Source organism: Benincasa hispida, chromosome 12 (assembly GCF_027475165.1).
Source record: "Benincasa hispida cultivar pf3 chromosome 12, pf3_genome.v1.1, whole genome shotgun sequence".
NCBI lineage: Eukaryota > Viridiplantae > Streptophyta > Magnoliopsida > Cucurbitales > Cucurbitaceae > Benincasa > Benincasa hispida.
Window position 1 is genome coordinate 68,336,868 of NC_143489.1, and position 18,393 is coordinate 68,355,260.

Below are 18,393 nucleotides of genomic sequence, written 5' to 3' on the forward strand. Positions count from 1 at the left end.
TGTCGTGCAGAATTAAGTTGAGTTGAGTTGGAGAATCTGATGCAGTTTTTTTTGTGAATGAGATTAGTTTTATTTTTTTCTGTTTGTTTTTTATTTCATTCTTTTATTTTTTAGTTTTATGCTTTGCTATTGTTGATTAATTTTTAAATATACACGTATTTTCTCAAATCATTTATGACATAAGCTGGACAATCTCAATTTTTTTTTCTCAATTTGTAGAACATAATAGATTATTTTTCATATATTCTTTTCAAAAACTGTAATAATTCTAATTCTCTTCAATCGGTAAAACATACCAACAAAATATATTTCATATTGCTGCTCAATTAATTGGTATATTGTATATTGTATGTGTATATATTGAATGTTTGTATATATATTTCATATTGAATGTTTGTATGTATATATATCCAAAAAAAATTCACAAGATATATGTTCTTTTCGATATTTATAATATTAGTTATATTTACAAACACAAAAATTACATGTTTTCAAGTATACAAAAGTTATCATTCTTTTCGACATGACAGTCCATTGTCCATTTGTGTTATCCAAAAGAACTATAAACAAAATATAGGGGTGTGGTCAATCTACATGTTTCTTCCTAGTAGACGGAGGCAGTACCTCTTCCGTGCGTGTTCTGGTACTGCAAGGAAGCAATTTGTCTTCTGAATGTCTGTGACAACGAGGTCAATAAGGGTGACTTGATCATCCTCATCCAGGCCATCAATGCTGTATATGGCATTTACTACTTCCTTCTGACGCTCGAACTCTAGCTCATACTTCTCTTTTTTCTACTATGCAAGTCTACCCATGTGTGTGCTCTGCATTTCAACAGTCGATCTCATGATGTCGATCATTTCAGCTTGGAATAATGGCTTCTTCCTCTTACTGCCTCAAGATGACTCGGCAGGCACACTCGCTCTACCTGTAGATTATTCTGCTGGTTCTTCATCTATTTCATCTTGATTTAATGGTGATTCTGTCTGGCGAACCTCAGGGGTGTGACAGTCCTGTGATCCAAGTCGAATCTCATCTTCAAACTCTCTGAATGCATTCGTCGCCATCACGTATGGGTCCTCACTTGATTGCCCTACTGCTCTGTCTTTCCTAAATACGGTGGAGAGGTCATCGTAATGTGAGAATGACTTGTTCCACATCCCCTTTAGATTAGGATGACTCTGCATTGATACACATACACATTATTAATATTTATATTATAATACGTACCTGTACATTTTTTTTCTAGAATCTTACCTGAACCCAAAGATTGAAAATCTCCCTCTCGACCTGGACACATTTGAACTCCTCGTTCCAATCGAACCTCGACTGACTTAACATCTCTGATACTGCATTGTATTGTTTCTTCAGACTCCTCACCTTGCATTTAATGGTGTTCTGATTCAGTGTGCACCCGGGCACTTTCTCATGCAGAATTCGCTCAAAATCTTGTAGGTATCCTGGTCGAAATGTCCCATTGTCGGACCTCCAACAGGTCTCCACCAAATACAATAGAGCTTCCACCAACTTAGTGTCTTCCACCTTTGACCATACATGTTTATACCTCTTACCATTACCTGCCATTATGCTGCATGCATATGTTTGTTGAATGAAAAAATGCTATAAATTAAACACATGCACAAACAAAGGATAAACTGTTGAAATTATATGTTCCAATTTAACTTGTTCACACAGAGTCTTGGCACAAAATATTTTCACGACATACTTGGAATGTTCCATAATTAAATTTCATTCAGTTGTAAAAGAAAAGTAAGCAATGAACATTTAATAATCAGGCTCTTTGTCATTGAGTAAACATTTCGACCGCTAAGTCATCCCTGAACTTGGTCCATTCCTCCGATGATTCAATAAATTCAATATGATCTCCATCAAGATCAACTGATGCAGAATTCTCCTCATCAGGCACGTTAAGCATTGCACCGATTCCCATCTCCCTTGTGATCAAGTTGTAAATAAGGCAACATGCAGTTATTGTTCGACATTGGACTTGTATTGGGTAGAATGATTTTCCCCTAAGAATAGCCCACCGCCCCTTTAGCAACCCAAACACTCGCTCGATAATGTTCCTTGCTGAAGAATATTTCATGTTAAAAATTTCTCTTGCAGTTGTCGGTGCGTTTCCTACTCCACGCCAATCAGAGAGATGGTATTGTTTCCCTCTGTACGGCGCCAAGAATCCTTCAGCGTTGGGGTATCCAGCATTACATAGGTAATAGTACCCTGTACACATTTCGAAATGTCATGCACATGTGTTGTGATATGTACGCATGTTTAAATAATGTATACGGTTATTATTATACCCTTTGGAACCCTCAATCCGTACGGTTGTGAAACCGCATCCAACCCTTGAATTGGCTGCAGACCCTTCCCAACCTGGCAAAATGAAGACGAACTCCCCATTTTGATCACACACCGCAAGAATGTTTGTGGCAATCTTTCCCTTTCTCGTCCTATATCGAGGTCAATCGACGACACTAACATTCACTTTAATGTATGTGTCATCTAGTGCACCTAGACAATTCTGTTTCTCTCAAGTGATCAGAATGAATTAAAAAAAAAATCTATCGTTGCATGCATATTTATGACGTATTCATATAAAAAACTAAGTACTTTTTGTACCTGAAACCACTTCCATCTTCCATCGGTGCATGTATTTGTGATTGGTTCTGGTTTTCTTAACAAAACAGTATGAAGTTGTAAGACTGCCCTAAGAACTGCGTTGAAATATCTCGAAACTATCTCACCAGACCTCGAAAAGTTTCTGCGTACCACTCGATTCTTGACATCGTTTGCAAGAATATATAGGAATATCACAACCATCTCTTCGACGTCCATACATCTTGTTGGTTCCAAACAACCAGTCGACCGTAGCATATTACATAGAATCGTAAAGGTTCGTCTATCCATTCGGGTGCTTTCACAGCATGCCAAGTCACTCTCGTAAATTAGGCGAAAGAAGGTCAACTGCCTAATGCAGTGCCTAGCATATGTCAATTGTCTCTCTATCCTTCAGTAGTTGTTCAATAACATGGTTAGTGTTATGAACAACTGTATTTGAGAGTGCGAAATAATTCTCATGATCGAAAAGAGGTCTTCAACAGTATCCATCTTTATAGGGAAAGGGATACACAAGTTGTTCCTGAAAGGGTGTAAGGTATTTGGCGGATTATGTTTCATGATTAAGAAAGAATAGCAAACGATGTCAAGCATCGATATTGGACATATTAGGTTATAGTTTAGATTTATGGTGTTATTTCCCAATGTACCTATAATAATCTAAAAATACATGTTTTCAAGGGCTTAGTGGGTTTTTTTTCCCTAAGGATAGGGTTGAGGGTATCTTAGTTAAGTCTTTTTAAGGGCCTAGTTTTTTTTTTTTTTTTTTTTTTTTTTTTTTTTTTTCTCTCTCTTTCTTATTCTTCTTAATTTTTCCCTAGATTGGTTTATGAACAATTTGTATCAACTTCTAAAACTTTTCATACTCCTAGTTCCTAGGACAACAAATTTTCAGCGAAAGATGTGTTAAAACAATGTATATAGAAAAAAATATGCATTTTTCCATACTTTCAAAACTTGGTGAACCGATTGTATGAATATTGATGTGCAATATTTTTTTAATTCTTATGTCACCGATTAGAAACTATATTTTTCAAAAATTAAACATTGGTTATAATATTAATACCATTGTTTCATTACAATTACATAATTTTTTTTTTAAAAAAATCAATTTTGATTGTGAAATGATAGTAAGACATACAAAAAATTAATCCTGAAACTAGCTTGATAATAACACACCAAAATGTATAGAATATGTTCTTATTGAAGCTGAAAAAAAAAGAATTGAAATGAACGTATTATTAGATAAAAAAAATTACATAACAGTACTATTTCACCCATAATTCATAAAAATTTTGAGAAGTATCAGATTAAAAAATATAATGTCGCCAACCAATAATAAAAAAATTTGTGAACTAGTATTCCCAAAAAAATGTGACCAACAATTAACAAATAACATATTTTCATAAAAAAAATAAAAAAATAAGTCCTAAAAATAGGAGATACTCTGAACCTCAAAATAACAAACATCCTCAAACTAATTAGGAATGATTTGTGCAATTAGTTTGGACCCCACAAGAAATTGAACTAAGGAGTAACCAACAAAAAAAGTAAATTGAACTAAAGAGTAACCAACAAAAGCATACATTTTTTAGTGGAGAAAGACAGTGGAAATATAAAATGTGGAAAAAGACGGTAGAAATATAGTTGAGAAAGACAGTGGAAATATAAAAGGAAGTCATCTATAAATAGAAGAGTTGTTGGAGAGAGTTATGTGCATTGGAGAAAAAAGTGGTTGTTGGAGAGAGTTGAGTGCATTTATTAAAGAGTGAAATTAATTTAACCTCATTAATTAAAGAGTGAAATTAATTTGAATGTTAGTTGAAAGTAAGTAGTAATTAATTTGAATGTTAGTTGAAAGTAAGTAGTAGCCAATTGGTAATAAAGTCAAGTAAATACAAATAAGTCAAGTAAATAGAAATAACATATTTCTATAAAAAAAAAAATAAAAAAACAATGAGGATCTCACTCATAAGAATCTTCAAGATCCTCATTTCTAGCGAGATTTCCTTCTTCTAGAGCGAGATCTCATCACAAAATTAGCGAGAGAGATTTCCAAATTTTCGCGAGATCCTCATCACAAAATTAGCGACTTCTAGCAAAACAACAATATTGCTTTCTTTATGGGCTTAACAAACATGGATCTACCCAACTCAATAACTTACACCCCTAAAAGATTTAAGGAAGAAGATACAAATTCTCTTCTTATTGCCCCTTTTAAAGATTAGGATCTATAATCACTATTATTACAATCATGGTTGTTTTTTTTTTTTTTTTTTTTTTTTAATTTTCATCAATATTTTCACATTTTAATGATTTTGACATCGACGTTAAGGTAATTCACTTTTTATATTGTATCGTAAAATATTCATGAAACAAAAAAATAAGCAACAAATTAAAATGTCACCAATGTGAATATAATATAAATATTTATTTTATGATTTTATTTTTAAAAAACCTATAAATATTCAAGAAAAATTACCCATTGACTTCGACATTTTACCAAGAAAAATTACCTATTGACATCAATATTTTACCAATATTTTCATCAACATTTCCTTAAAATTGAAACCTCGACATTTTCATCCACATTGATATTTTAAATATTGATTATAATAATCTTCAAGTTAAAATTTTTTAGATGATAAATAAAATAATCCATATCCAAAAGTATTTTTGAAATAACGAAGAATTTTGTTAGCCACTTTTAAATGAGGAATCACAAATTTAACACTAAAAAATAATATATTCTTAATAATGTAAGTTAAATATCTCAAACTCCTAAGTCTTTTAAATGAAGGGTTAGCAACATCTCTTTCTTCATACTTATTGCCGTCGTGTTCCAATTTAATTATCTATTCAAAGGTGACAACTTTAGAATGGAACCTCTTGAATTATATAGTTGATGAATATAAAAGGAAAAGAAAGTGGCTGCTGAAGAATTTAATAAAGAAAGATCATATATTGGTGAACTATATGTATATATATAGGCAATCTACAAAGAAAATATCAAGCTAAAACCTAATTACTTAGCTGATTTCCAGCAACTAATCCAACTAAAAATAAGGAAAACATAACTCTAATAAAACTGACTAACAAACTCCAAATATTTTAGTAACTATAGACTTATTCAAATTTCGAATATATATCTAATAGTCTAAACTTGAGAAATATAATTGAAAAACAAAATTTTGGTCATTCTCTCCATCCCTCACCATGTTCTTAGTCAGGCTTGAGCAATTTGAACCTCTTATCGACGCAACCTCCTTGCTGGCTCAAATTGCTAAGGATGCTGACGTGAAATTTACGCCATTGATGCTCATGATAATCGCCTCGCACCGTTCTCCTCGCTTCGTTGCAACGCTGCAATTGTCACGACGATTGTTCACCAACTTTTCCGTCGATCATAATAAAAGTTCTAAGGTTTCCCTTGAACCCTTCCATGATGCTATGTTGGATGGTGGAAGTTTTTCTTCAATGACAATACATCTTTTGGATCAAACAAACCAAATGTTCCTTAGATTTGAGACTCCAAGTTCGTATATTTCTACCCTTTTTGCTTCTAATTACATCATACTATATATTCTTGTCATTTTTAAGCAACATCTTAGATAGAATCCTTTCCGTCGGGAGAGATCAAAATTCTTATAGTGAGAATCTTGTTACATTTTGGTTTCAAGAACATATGTAGTTACATATTGTTTTCTAATTTTTATATAACTTTTAGGCCATGATGTCCCACCACTGCATCATGAATTGACACTGTCACCTCCCCAAGCAGAGAATTTAGGCCAAGTTGAATATGGAAATTTTTTCACTGTTACTTCTAAAGAGTTAAGAAGGATTATAAAAGAATTACCTCTCTTCCATCAAGATACTGGTATTTGTTACTATTTACACTCTCTTTTTTTTCCTATTTCATAATTACTTGAAATAAAATAGTTTATGATTTTAACATAACTCGTGTATGTGTCGCAGTTTGTGTTACTGTAACGGGTTCTCGAGTCAAGTTCGCTATTCAATCTAAGGAGATTATTCTTACCAAAGAGGTATTGTTCATTGGCCTTAATCTCATAATATAGAAATGTTTTTCAAATGAATTGTGAGAGTGTTATATTTAAGTGATTTAAACTATTTTTAAGAATTGTGAGAGCTTTGTCGTTGAATTACAAATTTCATATAATGTATATAAGTTTCAAAACAAATATTTGGTATTTTATTACACTATGAACAATAATGAACTTTTATATATATGTAAAGTTTAGGAACAAAAACAAAATTATTTGAAATTTGATAGATATGTTTTTGAATTAAGGTTGTTGTTGGTTAATGTTGTTGTGTAGAGTGGACAGTGCAAAATCGTAGGTTATGAAGGAGAAGTTGAAACGCAATTCCAAATAATTCTGCGTCCGATGATGTTTTTTCTGAATTTTACATATAAAGCCAATAAGGTATGGTTTTATAAGACAATAACTAATTCTCATAGTGTAATGAGTACCCCAGCTTTTGGAACATATGGTCAATATGTCATTTATTTTCCCCAATTATAACTTTTAATTGGGAAGATTCATATGTTTTCATATTCAAATATTGCCAAAATATTGCCAAACAATATTAATGTTTGTGGGAATTTTATGATCATGTCTATATTCAAATATTCAACAAGTTAGTCTATAGACATTACTTTCATCTCCAATTTTTTTTTTTTTTTATTAATCTCGGCCAATACCACTTCATCTATATCTAAATTATCTAAATTTTTTAAAATTAAGTATAGACACTACTTTCATCTACATCTAAATTATTAAGGCCCCAATTGCCAAAAATTAAGTCTAGTTATGGTAAAAAAATCTCATTAAAATGAAGTCTCAATGTGTGCAATTTTAATAAGTAAACACTTCATCTTTGTAGCTTATAAATATATATATTCCCTATATAAACATTTATCTGATAAGATATTGAAAACATTAATAATATTTTGAAAAAAGAAATATTTTTGTGATATCTAAGTTTTGAGTTTCTATTTAATCCTCTGACTTTTTGTAAAGTCATAAAAATAAACTTTTAAATAGCACATGGTAAAATGTAAGATAGCATTTTAAGAAGTTTAAAAACATATTTTTAGCATTTATTTGCTACTATAATTATTTATTTAGTGAGGCCTATAATAAACCTTCAATGGTTCAAAAATTGTTCTTAGCTTCTATAAATCTTTTATAGCTTTGATGAATATTTTTATTACATATTTTATAGCTTCCTAAATAGGTTGATATTACTATTACTGTGTTTTGTAGCTATACATTGAAAGTCATAAAAAGATTTATAAATCCACGATGGCACATATATAAATAAGCAATCAGCAGTCATACCAGATTCATATTGTATAGTAATATGAATGCTTATATAGTAATGAATCATACATTTTGAGATAAAATAAAATATGTATTTTTTTTTTTTTACATTATAAAATATCAAAAATCCAAACAACTTACAACTCAAAGCGGTCAATCTCTTTTAAGGATCTATTAAAATAAAGAGTTTTGGGGTCATAGAGAGTCATTTGTATGTAAGAAAAATCTTAGTACCTTAAAATAGTTTTGGGATCGTCACGAATCATGTTAAAGGTATTGGTTGCCTAATTAAAAAAAAGTATTTTGGTCTATGTAAATTCATATATAAGTTCGGGAGTCATTTGTATGTAGGAAAGATAGCATCCTATAAACATACCCATAAAAACAATTACCAAAATTTATATACAAGTTTGGGAGTCATTTTTGTGTAAGAAAGATAGTACCCTACAACACTCATGAAAACGGTTACCAAAATTTATCTTTTATTATTTGATTAAAGAAATCAAGAAGGTCCATAAAATATTATTTTACATTTTTTAAAATAACTCATATTTATTAGTTCATATTTTTCTTAATGCATTTAAGAAAAACAAAAATTTATTTTGGGTTCCGAAAATAGTTTTCGGAACCTCAAGGATATTAAAACATCAAACTTTAATTTTATGTAATTAAGAAACTTAATAAAGTCCAAAAAGACAATACCATTTAATCCCACTTTTAGTAAAAAATTGCTAGTGATTGCTGCAATTCAAATTCTTAAAATTTTATGAAAATGATTTCAATTTTTGAATATTAAATTAGGGAGAAGTTAATTAATGTATTTATAGAATGTTAACAAAAAGAACCCATCAAAGAACACTACATTTTCTCAAATTTATTTTAAAAAAATAGAGAATTTTCATGTATTTATGAATTCAAGAAATTCACAAATAGAACACTACTAATTTTCAAATTCAAATTTTGTTTCTTTTTTTTTTTTTTTTTTTTTGGTAAAATGACAAAATCAATTAGGGTTAGGCATTTCATGTATTTATATGGAATTTAAACAATAAAGAGAATCACTGCCCAGCCTTGAAAACAAAATATTATTTTTTATTCCAATTTTCATTTAAAAAAAGATTTACTGTGAAATCTTACTTTCAGTTTTCTAAATTTTGAACTTTGGACATGTTTGAATTAAGTTTGACTTAATTAAGACTATAAAGATATATAAGTTAGAAATACGTTAAACCAATTTATCTATTCAGTCTCAAATAACTAAATAATACAATTAATATCGAAATCAAATCTAAGTGGGAAATTTAAAATAAATAATAATAATAATAAAATGCATTGAACATATCACACGATACATGAAGATCTCCCGATAGCTCGTTGGGAAATATGGTATCCACCAACGGTTTTTGCTATCATCAGGAGATTAATTTGTATTTTTTTAAATTTATTTTTTGGTCTATATATTCTTTTAATTGTGGTCTTTATAACCTAAAATTGTAACACAAAAATAATAACTCAGCAAAGAAAAATTTTGACCTAACATTGTAATCAAACAAAAATTGTTCATAACATCTTTTGTTTATATGTTAGAAAGTGTACTCTACTAGAGAATGAGGTTTACATAGTAGCTATTGAAATTCATTAGTAGTCCACAAAATCATATATTGAGTCATATTGTTGACATGATTTAATTTTTAGCTTGGGACTCCAAAGACACCTCGAAAGTTTGAAAATGACCTAAAATAACATTAAGTTGAACATTTTTTTTAGAGAAGGAAACAAAGGGTCACTAGGTGGACATCTTCTTAGCACCCTCATCATCTCCCTAAAAGACATATCATTAAGTTCAAGAGGGAGTACAAAGTTAACAACGTTCAACAAAAAGTCCATGTGGCTAGAGGATAGCCCATTGGGCATAGCAAGGAAAATTACACTTGACAGAAAGCATGTAAATGTAAAGAAATTTGAGCCGGGGTGTAATCCTTAAAGAGCTTGATTCTGTGAGTCCATATACCAGTAATTGATCTAATCTCATCCCAAAGATTTTTGGAACTTTTGTAATGGTCTTTGAAAGTTCTATTATTTCCTTCATTCCAGATATTCCAGAGAACCGCGACCACCAAGTTATAGATGACAATCTCCTTTCTCCCATTGTATGAAGTTATGAAAAAGAAAAAACAAGATCCTTTATAGTTGCACTTTTCTGCCATCCAACATAATTAGACACCAAATGCACAAGTTTCTGGCAAATTCACAGGAGATAAAGAGATGGTCCATAGTTTTCCCATTATTCTTGCAAAGAACGCACCAACTTGGACTTAGAGTATGCTTACAAAGCTTACGTTGAAGAATCTCCATTGTATTGATACTTTGGTGTGATAGAGACCAAATGAAGAATTTGATCTTTTTTGGTATGTTATTTTTCCAAAGTAACTTGGAAGTGCTGCCTATAGGGGTGGCCATATTGGTGGTTTGAGAGTGTAAGAACTCTTTTATAGATGATACTTTAAAATCTCCATTGCTGCATAGCTTCCAAATCGATTTTTCAGTACCTCTATCAATTTGAGGAGCATTTAGATTCATCTTCATGTTATTCTATTTTCAAGATCTCTCTCTCTAAAGGGTATTCTAGGTCGTGTGTCCCAGCCCACGAGATCACTGTTCCAAGCATCCCTTATAGTGCCATTTGGGATTTGGGATAGCGCAAAGAGTCTGGGACATGTATTTGCAAGGGGGCTTCTTTCATTCCAATAATCTTTTCGAAAAGAGACTTATCACCATTTTTAACTTTCCAAAAAATATTAGTATTGAACCAATCTATTGTTGGAGTTGATGTCCTAAATCTCGTAGTTCATGTAGTTTGTAATTGTAATATACAAACATTTTATTTATTTAATAGAATATGAGATGTTTTATTCAATATTTAGTAGTATTAACTCACAAACCAATAAACTAACTAAAGTTGATATGTTTGATGCGCATACTGATTCCTCTTGCCTTATGAATATTGTTAAAAAAAAAAAAAAATTAGATAAAGAAAACTCACATTCTAATACTAAATGAAGCATAAAGTCCATAAAAAAAATTAACTTCAATGTTCAAAATTAACTATTAGCAAATAAATTATGGAATAACTATAATTAAGCACCCTAAGTTTCAAATTTATCCATAATTAATGTGTGGAGGTGTAAATAATATATAATTCCATAAGAAAAATAAAAATAACTAAATTCATTCAACCCTCTATGCTTACTAATTTATTTATCTCTCTTACTGTTATGGTTGGAATTTCCCGTAATTATTGTTGGTAACGGTAGAGTCCTACCACCATTATAAAACAGCACACAAACGAGTAAAAGTTGTATACACTTTGAAAACTCAAGAAGGATTCATTGGATCCCCAAGATCGATCTATTCGTCATTTATTTCTTCCATTTACCATGCTGATCTTCGGCCTTGAACACATCCTTCATTTCTTGCGTTTAAGTGGTTCACTCACTCAAGTTGGTGAAACAGCTCAAATGCAATGCTCCAAGTCCGATCTCACTTTCACAGTCTCTCACACAAATTCACTTCCCTACTCTGTAGTTCTAAGGATTGAACCTCCATTCTTCTTCTTTTACAAACCTTCCATTACTCCCATGTTTCTCAATTGGAAGATTTCATTGAAGCAATTATGCGATCGTCTCAGAAACGCCATGGCTTTTTCTTCAATGCTCTTCGATCTTTCTACACACACTCCACCTCTCGCAACCCTTACATTTCATGACATTATTGGTACGTAACTATCTTCACGATTTCTTGAACAAATAGTATCAATCTTGAAAGTTACTTTCTTGTGTAATAGGTGATAATTTCAAGTATTTTGATCATGATTTTCTATTAATTAAATTGTGTAATAGGTGATCCCGAGAATCATTTGCGCTCGTTCTCTAGTGAAATAACGTTGTCAAATCCAGAAAAGCTAGAGGATGTAGGCATCATTAACAATGCAAGATTTGTCTCAATTGATTCACAACACTTCAAAGACATTGTAATTGAGTTTAGAAATATTGACCGAGGTATAAATATTATCTTTACTCATCTCTTCTTTCCTCCATTATTAAAAATTATTTGTATGAAAAAGAAAAAGGGATATTGATCGAAACTTCTTACATAAACTTCTTGTTATTTGTTATGCAGTTGATATTACTTTCAATGATTTACAAGTGACATTCTCAGGTGGAGACAAAAATATTACTCTTAAGAAAGAAGTATGGTGTGTTTTTTTATCAAATATATATTTAAAAATATGAAATACAATTACGTTTTCATTAAATCTGCTGTCTCTAAATTCTCTATCAAATAGGCCATTATTTGTTTTCGTGTTTCGTGCAGTATAGAGAATGCTTGATTGAAGGGGTTGGAGTTAATGAAGAAACTCAATTGTGGATCAAGCTTCGTCCCACCACATTTTTTAGTGATTTGTCATCTTTGGTAGAAAGGGTATGGTTTTATGAGACAACTAAAATCAATAGTACAATCTATGCCCCTGTTGACTTGAATAATAGATTTGAGATCTATTTCCCTCCTTTAATGTGATAACATTGCAAAACCAAGTGTACAATTTTGTTTCAATATCACTTTTTTCTTTGTTTTTCTCTCTCTCTCTTTATTATTATTATTTTTTTTGTTAACATTGTTTATGCATGCAAATTTACCAGTGTAGTTATTAGAATCAAATTTTAAAATGTCAAATATGGATAGAAGTGTCAAGATCTCAATTATATGTGAATTAAAATGTTGATAAAATTTATCGATATTGATAGATATTTTTAAAACTTTTTATTAAACTAAAACATTAAGAAAAATCAATTAATAAATTAACAATTTATTTTAAGTATGTTAAATGTGTTTATTATTTATATTATATTTACACTAGTCGTATTTTATCGTTTATTGTTTATGTTTCATGAATTTTTTTTTTTTAAAAACATATGGTGTTGATTTTTAAATTCATAAAAATGTGAAAATGTTAATTGAAATGTCCACATTTTGACGTTAAATAAACTACATTAAATGGACTTAAGACAATGTTCTGCTTAGCAAACAATGTTATTAACCGCATGAATAATTATTATTTCCTATTGACATGGATACTGAATGTGAGAGCCATTTCCTAAATTTAGACCATGTTTTGCAAATCATAATGAAAATTGGTATAATTGAAATAAGATTTCATTGATGGATAAATCGTAATAAGGCTAAATCATAAACATAATTAGATTGTTTTTTATCGTGTTTATCTAGAATTATAAATCTGTCACATTTTACTATTACCGTTACTATTTGACCCTAATGGTAATGGTATAAGTAATGATAATAGTAATGGTAACAGTAAAGATAACAATAAATGTGGTAGATTCATAATTTTCATAATGTTACAATAACAATATATGTAATGGTAGTGGGTCCCTCGTAATTTTCAACCGCAATCAGATTGAACATCTTTTATTCCCAATAAGATTACACGATTTAACTACAAATTTCAAGGTGGGTCTCACATCTCATTATGATTATGAAAAGCAAGTAAATAACAACAAAAGTAATTAACTGATGCCCATTTTTTTTTATTACCATTGATTGATTAGTTTTCAATCGGTGTAAACGTGACCTTAATGTGACAACATGAAAAAACCAAGTTCATAATTTTGTTTGATTTTTATATTTTGTTTGATTTCCTTATTTGTTTGTTTTTCTTATTTGTTTGATTTTTATATTTTGTTTTGGCTTTAGTTTTCTGTGTTTATCTATGGATGTTTTTGGAAACATTGTAACATCATGTGTAATAAGTCTTTGTGGTGTGTAAGATAATTGTTAAGTCGGTTTTACGTCGTCAATAAACCTAAACCTAAAAAGAAAAATTTGTAATACTCCGTTCCTCCAACTAATACTTAAGAAGATAGTAAAAGTGGAAAGTAGGAATATATCCATAGAGATTCAATTCAACAATCAAATCAAACAATGAATTCTTGAGGGGGGGAGGGGGTTGGTTTGTGAAAGAAATTAAAAGATAAGTAGTTTGAAAAATCTTTATTGTTTTGGAGACATACAAAACTGAGCGTAAAGATATAGTTGTAAACTCTATGGAAAGAATCTTGGGAAGTTTAATCAATAAATATAGTTCTATCATCGAATACAAAATTGTAATGAATTAACACAATCTCACAACCCATCAAGTAATACTCGGTAGCCCAAGTAGTTAATCAATAAATTAAATCCCAATTAACCCTAAACTTGTAAAAAACGCTTCCTTGAAAGCAATTATCATGTTTTAATCCTAGTTTGCATTACATTCAAGGGTTGTTTGTTGCGACATTCTTAATGGAAAGCCTTTTCTTAAAGACCGATTAATTGGATGACTCTATATTAAACATGCAAGAACTCAGAAAAAGTCTTCATTCAGTGCAAGAAAATTTATTTTTTGCAACCTAATCTACTATTATGCAAAGTAGCCTAGTAGAAATTGCTAACAAAAAATTGAGAGTTCTGATTCGTCAATTCATCACAATTAATTTGTAAACCCTCGAGTTTTGTTAAAGGTAAATCAAGCCAAACTTGGACATTAAGATTAAAGAGATCTAAGTATGAGTTAAGACTATAGGGAGAAAGTTTGAGGATGATGGAAAAAGGAGAAAATACTTTAAAGGTTATGAAGTACATGGGTATTAAGTGAAGGTGTAGTATGCTTGCTTAATGAAGGAAAAAATTGGATAGTCTAGCAAGAGCGAGAGGTCGTTCATGGAGAGAGCAAGATTTCAAGTGAAGAAAAGTCTTCAACTGGTATGTTCTCTCGGTCTCTTATTTATTGATCCTTTAAGCATGCCAGTAATTTAGTGTTGTTAATGCACATCTGTATGTTTGAATATATATGTAGAATTTCTATCACAATGAATTGGAAAGATCCGCTTCCGCTCAGAGGTACTCTTGTATAAGAGTTCCTTCGGAAAATTGTTAGCATGTCTCAAAGCACGACTAATGGGATATTATCGACATGTGCACATTCGACGGGTTAAGTGGGTACTGAGATTGTTTCTTCGAACTTGTGAATTGTTTCCTCATCTTGCATATTGGAAATAAATGGGATAACTTGGAAAATACATGATCATGCCAGGAGGAGTCAGTTACCAGGCTGGGAAGGTTATATGTTTATGTGTTTTGATGCTTGATTGTAGAATTTGTTTTCAAAAAATGAATTTTCAAAGCAAACTTATTTTCTTATAAATTATACCACTCACTAGACTTTAAGCTCACGTTTTTCAATGTTTTATTTCCCCTCCAAGTAGTGGAAAATGGACATTCTAGAAGTGTCACTCAAGGTCTGGAATTACCACTCTCTCAAAGCGAAATCCTGAGTCTAGTTATTATTAGAAGTCACTAGGCTAGCTAGGATCAAGAATATTTCTAGTATGAACTCTTGAACTAAAAGCTATTTGTAATATACATATTTGTTATCTGATTAGTTGGTTTAAGGATGAACAGTAGGTATCACAAGGGTAGTATCTACTGTCTTCACGTCCCCTTTCAGGTTGGGTTGACATCGGGAGGGGTGTGACATAATTTCTATTCAAGATTTCATGCAAGAATCAACCAAGAATTACAAAAATTCATAGAAAAGATACAAAAAAAATCTCAAGAACTAACCTAATTGAAAAATTTTCAAGAAATAAGACTTACCTAGCCTTACATAATATTGAATTATTTAATCAATCTCATGAAATTACAGTGAAAGAATCAAGTAATACAAAAAGAATGGAATGAATGATGAAATTTTGGGTAGCAATTCCCTAAGTGCTCTAAAATTTTTGGAATTTTGGTCTTTCCTTCGTGCAAAAACTGAAAATTAGCTTTTATATTTAGATCGCAATGTTGCAACATTGAGGAAAGTGTTACAACTCTCTTATCGAAATCAGATCTCAAGCGTTATGCGAGTGTTGCGACTTTGGTGCAACGGTGGCTTGCAATGAGGCATACTCGTAGAAATTTGACTTTTCCGTCATTCTACGTAGCTTTGCAATGCCTTAGGATAGCATTGTGATGCTACCCTATTTTGAAGCTACTTCCTTCAAGCATTGCACTGAAGCATTGAGGTGGTGTTATAACTCCCATCCTAGTGCCAGATGCTTCATTTGAGTGGCATTTTTGTAATTTTGGTGACTTCTTTGATTTTAATGTTTTTAGACTTCATTTTGACACCAATTTGGGGTGTTTTTCTTCTATGTGACTCCATTGGCTTTTAGGATGATTTTTCCTATAAAACAAACATTTTATACATAAGAAGTGTATAAAACAGATGGGATTAGGGATAGAAAACAAACTCTTTTTTAGAGCTATTAAACACCCCCAACTTAACTCTTGATCGTCCCAAGCAAGGAAAAATGATAGTATCAAGCAAGAAGATTTTATTTGTTTTATTCATTTATTTGATTCATTCAATTGGTTTTAATCAATCATGTGTTTTATTCAACTATTCATATGTTTTACTCAATCTTTTAATTCACTCAATCATTCAATTCAATCTTTTGACATGCTCAAGTATGTAATTCTAATCTTGAGTCTCAACAGTCTAAGAAAGTAAATGCAATCAATCACTTAGATAACCAAAGATTTATAAACAATAAATTGAAACTCATATTTGCAAAGAAGCTTTTTGAGTAAAATCATAGAAGAAAGAACGCAATGCTCTCACTATTTTAGAGTCTAAGATACCGAAAAGAGTTTATTTAACTCTCAGTTCCTCGTTCCTCGTCCCTCTACTCTGGCTCGATTATCTGCCTAAACCATATTACTTTGCAAAAAAGAGAGGTAATACTAAGGCAAAGGTGCCTAAAAACTCACACATAAGAAATGTAGAAGACATCTTTTTTACCTAGAGGGTTAGCTTTCACACTTAACTACAGGAGCCTATCCACTCTTTTCTCGCAGGATCCTAACTAGACAAGACAGAGGTAGCTCTTTTTACATCTATCCATGCACACACGTCTTTTTTTATGGTAAGCTAGCATCACTTTTTTTATGCATTAAATAATTCATTTTTTATGCAACTATTTTTTTTATGCACACCACACTAGGCCCTTTTTATCCACTTTGTCTAGTCTTACCTCTAAAACAAGTTGGTTACTCTAAAGGCTAAAGGTGGGCCTTTCAAAGTGACAAAGAAAATCAAGAAAGATAAAACCTTTCTAGAAATCTAGGATTCTAAAATGAACTTGAAACAAGACATTCAATTTTTCATGAGATTGACAAGATTTAAAAAAAAAAAAATCAAGGATCCAAGATTTTGTTGGAAAATTTTTATATCTAACGTTTTGAAAGTATTAGGGGTGTTCAAAAAATCCGATGTCCCAAAAAACCGATCAATCCAACCCAACCCGTACGATTTGGGTTGGGTTGGGTTCAAATAAATGAAAATTTTATGGGTTGGGTTGATTCATTGGTTCGCCTAATATAATCAAAACCAACCCAAATGAGTGATAACCCAATTTTATAGGTACGATTTGGATTGGTTCGGGTTGGTTTGGGTTATATTAGGTGAACTCATGAACCAATCCGAACCAACCCGAATTTATTATTAACTTTAAAATATATTTTTTATTTTTTAAAATATAATTATTTATACATATATTGATTTTAATTTTATTTAATTTCCATATTTTGTTGAATAACTTATTTTTCAACAACTCTTAAAAGTAGTTTCTTTGTACTTTAGAAAGAAAATTTTCACTATATAAATTGAAATTGAGTTGTTAATCTTAATTCAATATATGAAAACAATTAAATTAGATTTTTACGTATTTACGTTTTGCTTCTTTTTAGAATAAAATTTTAAATAAATGACCCGATTAACCCGAGTCAACCCAACCAAAATATTTCATGGTTGGGTTGGGTTGGGTTCATTTTTTTAATAAGGTCATTTGGGGTGAAAAAATTTACAACTTGAACAATTGGATTGGGTCTAAAAAGTATTTCAACCCAACCCAACCCACGAACACCCCTATAAAGTATATACTTAAATCAGTGTGTTATAAACTTTTCATTGATTAGAAAGAAATGATTGAGTAAAAATTATGAATTGAGTTGAATTGAATGTGAAACGAATTTTGTGTTGTTTAAGTATGTTCATGCAATCAAATATCCATGCACTTGAAGCAAAAATTGAAATGTTAGAGTCTCAAATTTTTGTGTATCAAAAATCAAGAAGCAAAAATGAGCATCAAGAATCACGAAGAATCACGAAATTTTAAAGGAGTCAAAATATGTGTTTATATCAAAATCACAAAGCCACAAACAACAAACCACAGACCCGAGCTCAAATGCTCAAGGGTTATCTAAACATGCAAATATCATCATTATAAATCAAAATTTTTCA

The 18,393-nt window shown here is 30.8% G+C and overlaps 1 protein-coding gene across 1 annotated transcript; it reads right to left on the minus strand.

The window, feature by feature from the left end:
- Window positions 1–1,804: 1,804 nt before the first annotated feature.
- Window positions 1,805–2,421, minus strand: LOC150032160 (uncharacterized). Its single transcript, XM_090308425.1, has 2 exons — window positions 2,322–2,421; window positions 1,805–2,241 (listed from the first exon to the last, which is right to left on the minus strand). The coding sequence occupies exons 1-2, from the start codon at window positions 2,419–2,421 to the stop codon at window positions 1,805–1,807; spliced, it is 537 nt and encodes a 178-aa protein (XP_090164551.1).
- Window positions 2,422–18,393: the final 15,972 nt, after the last annotated feature.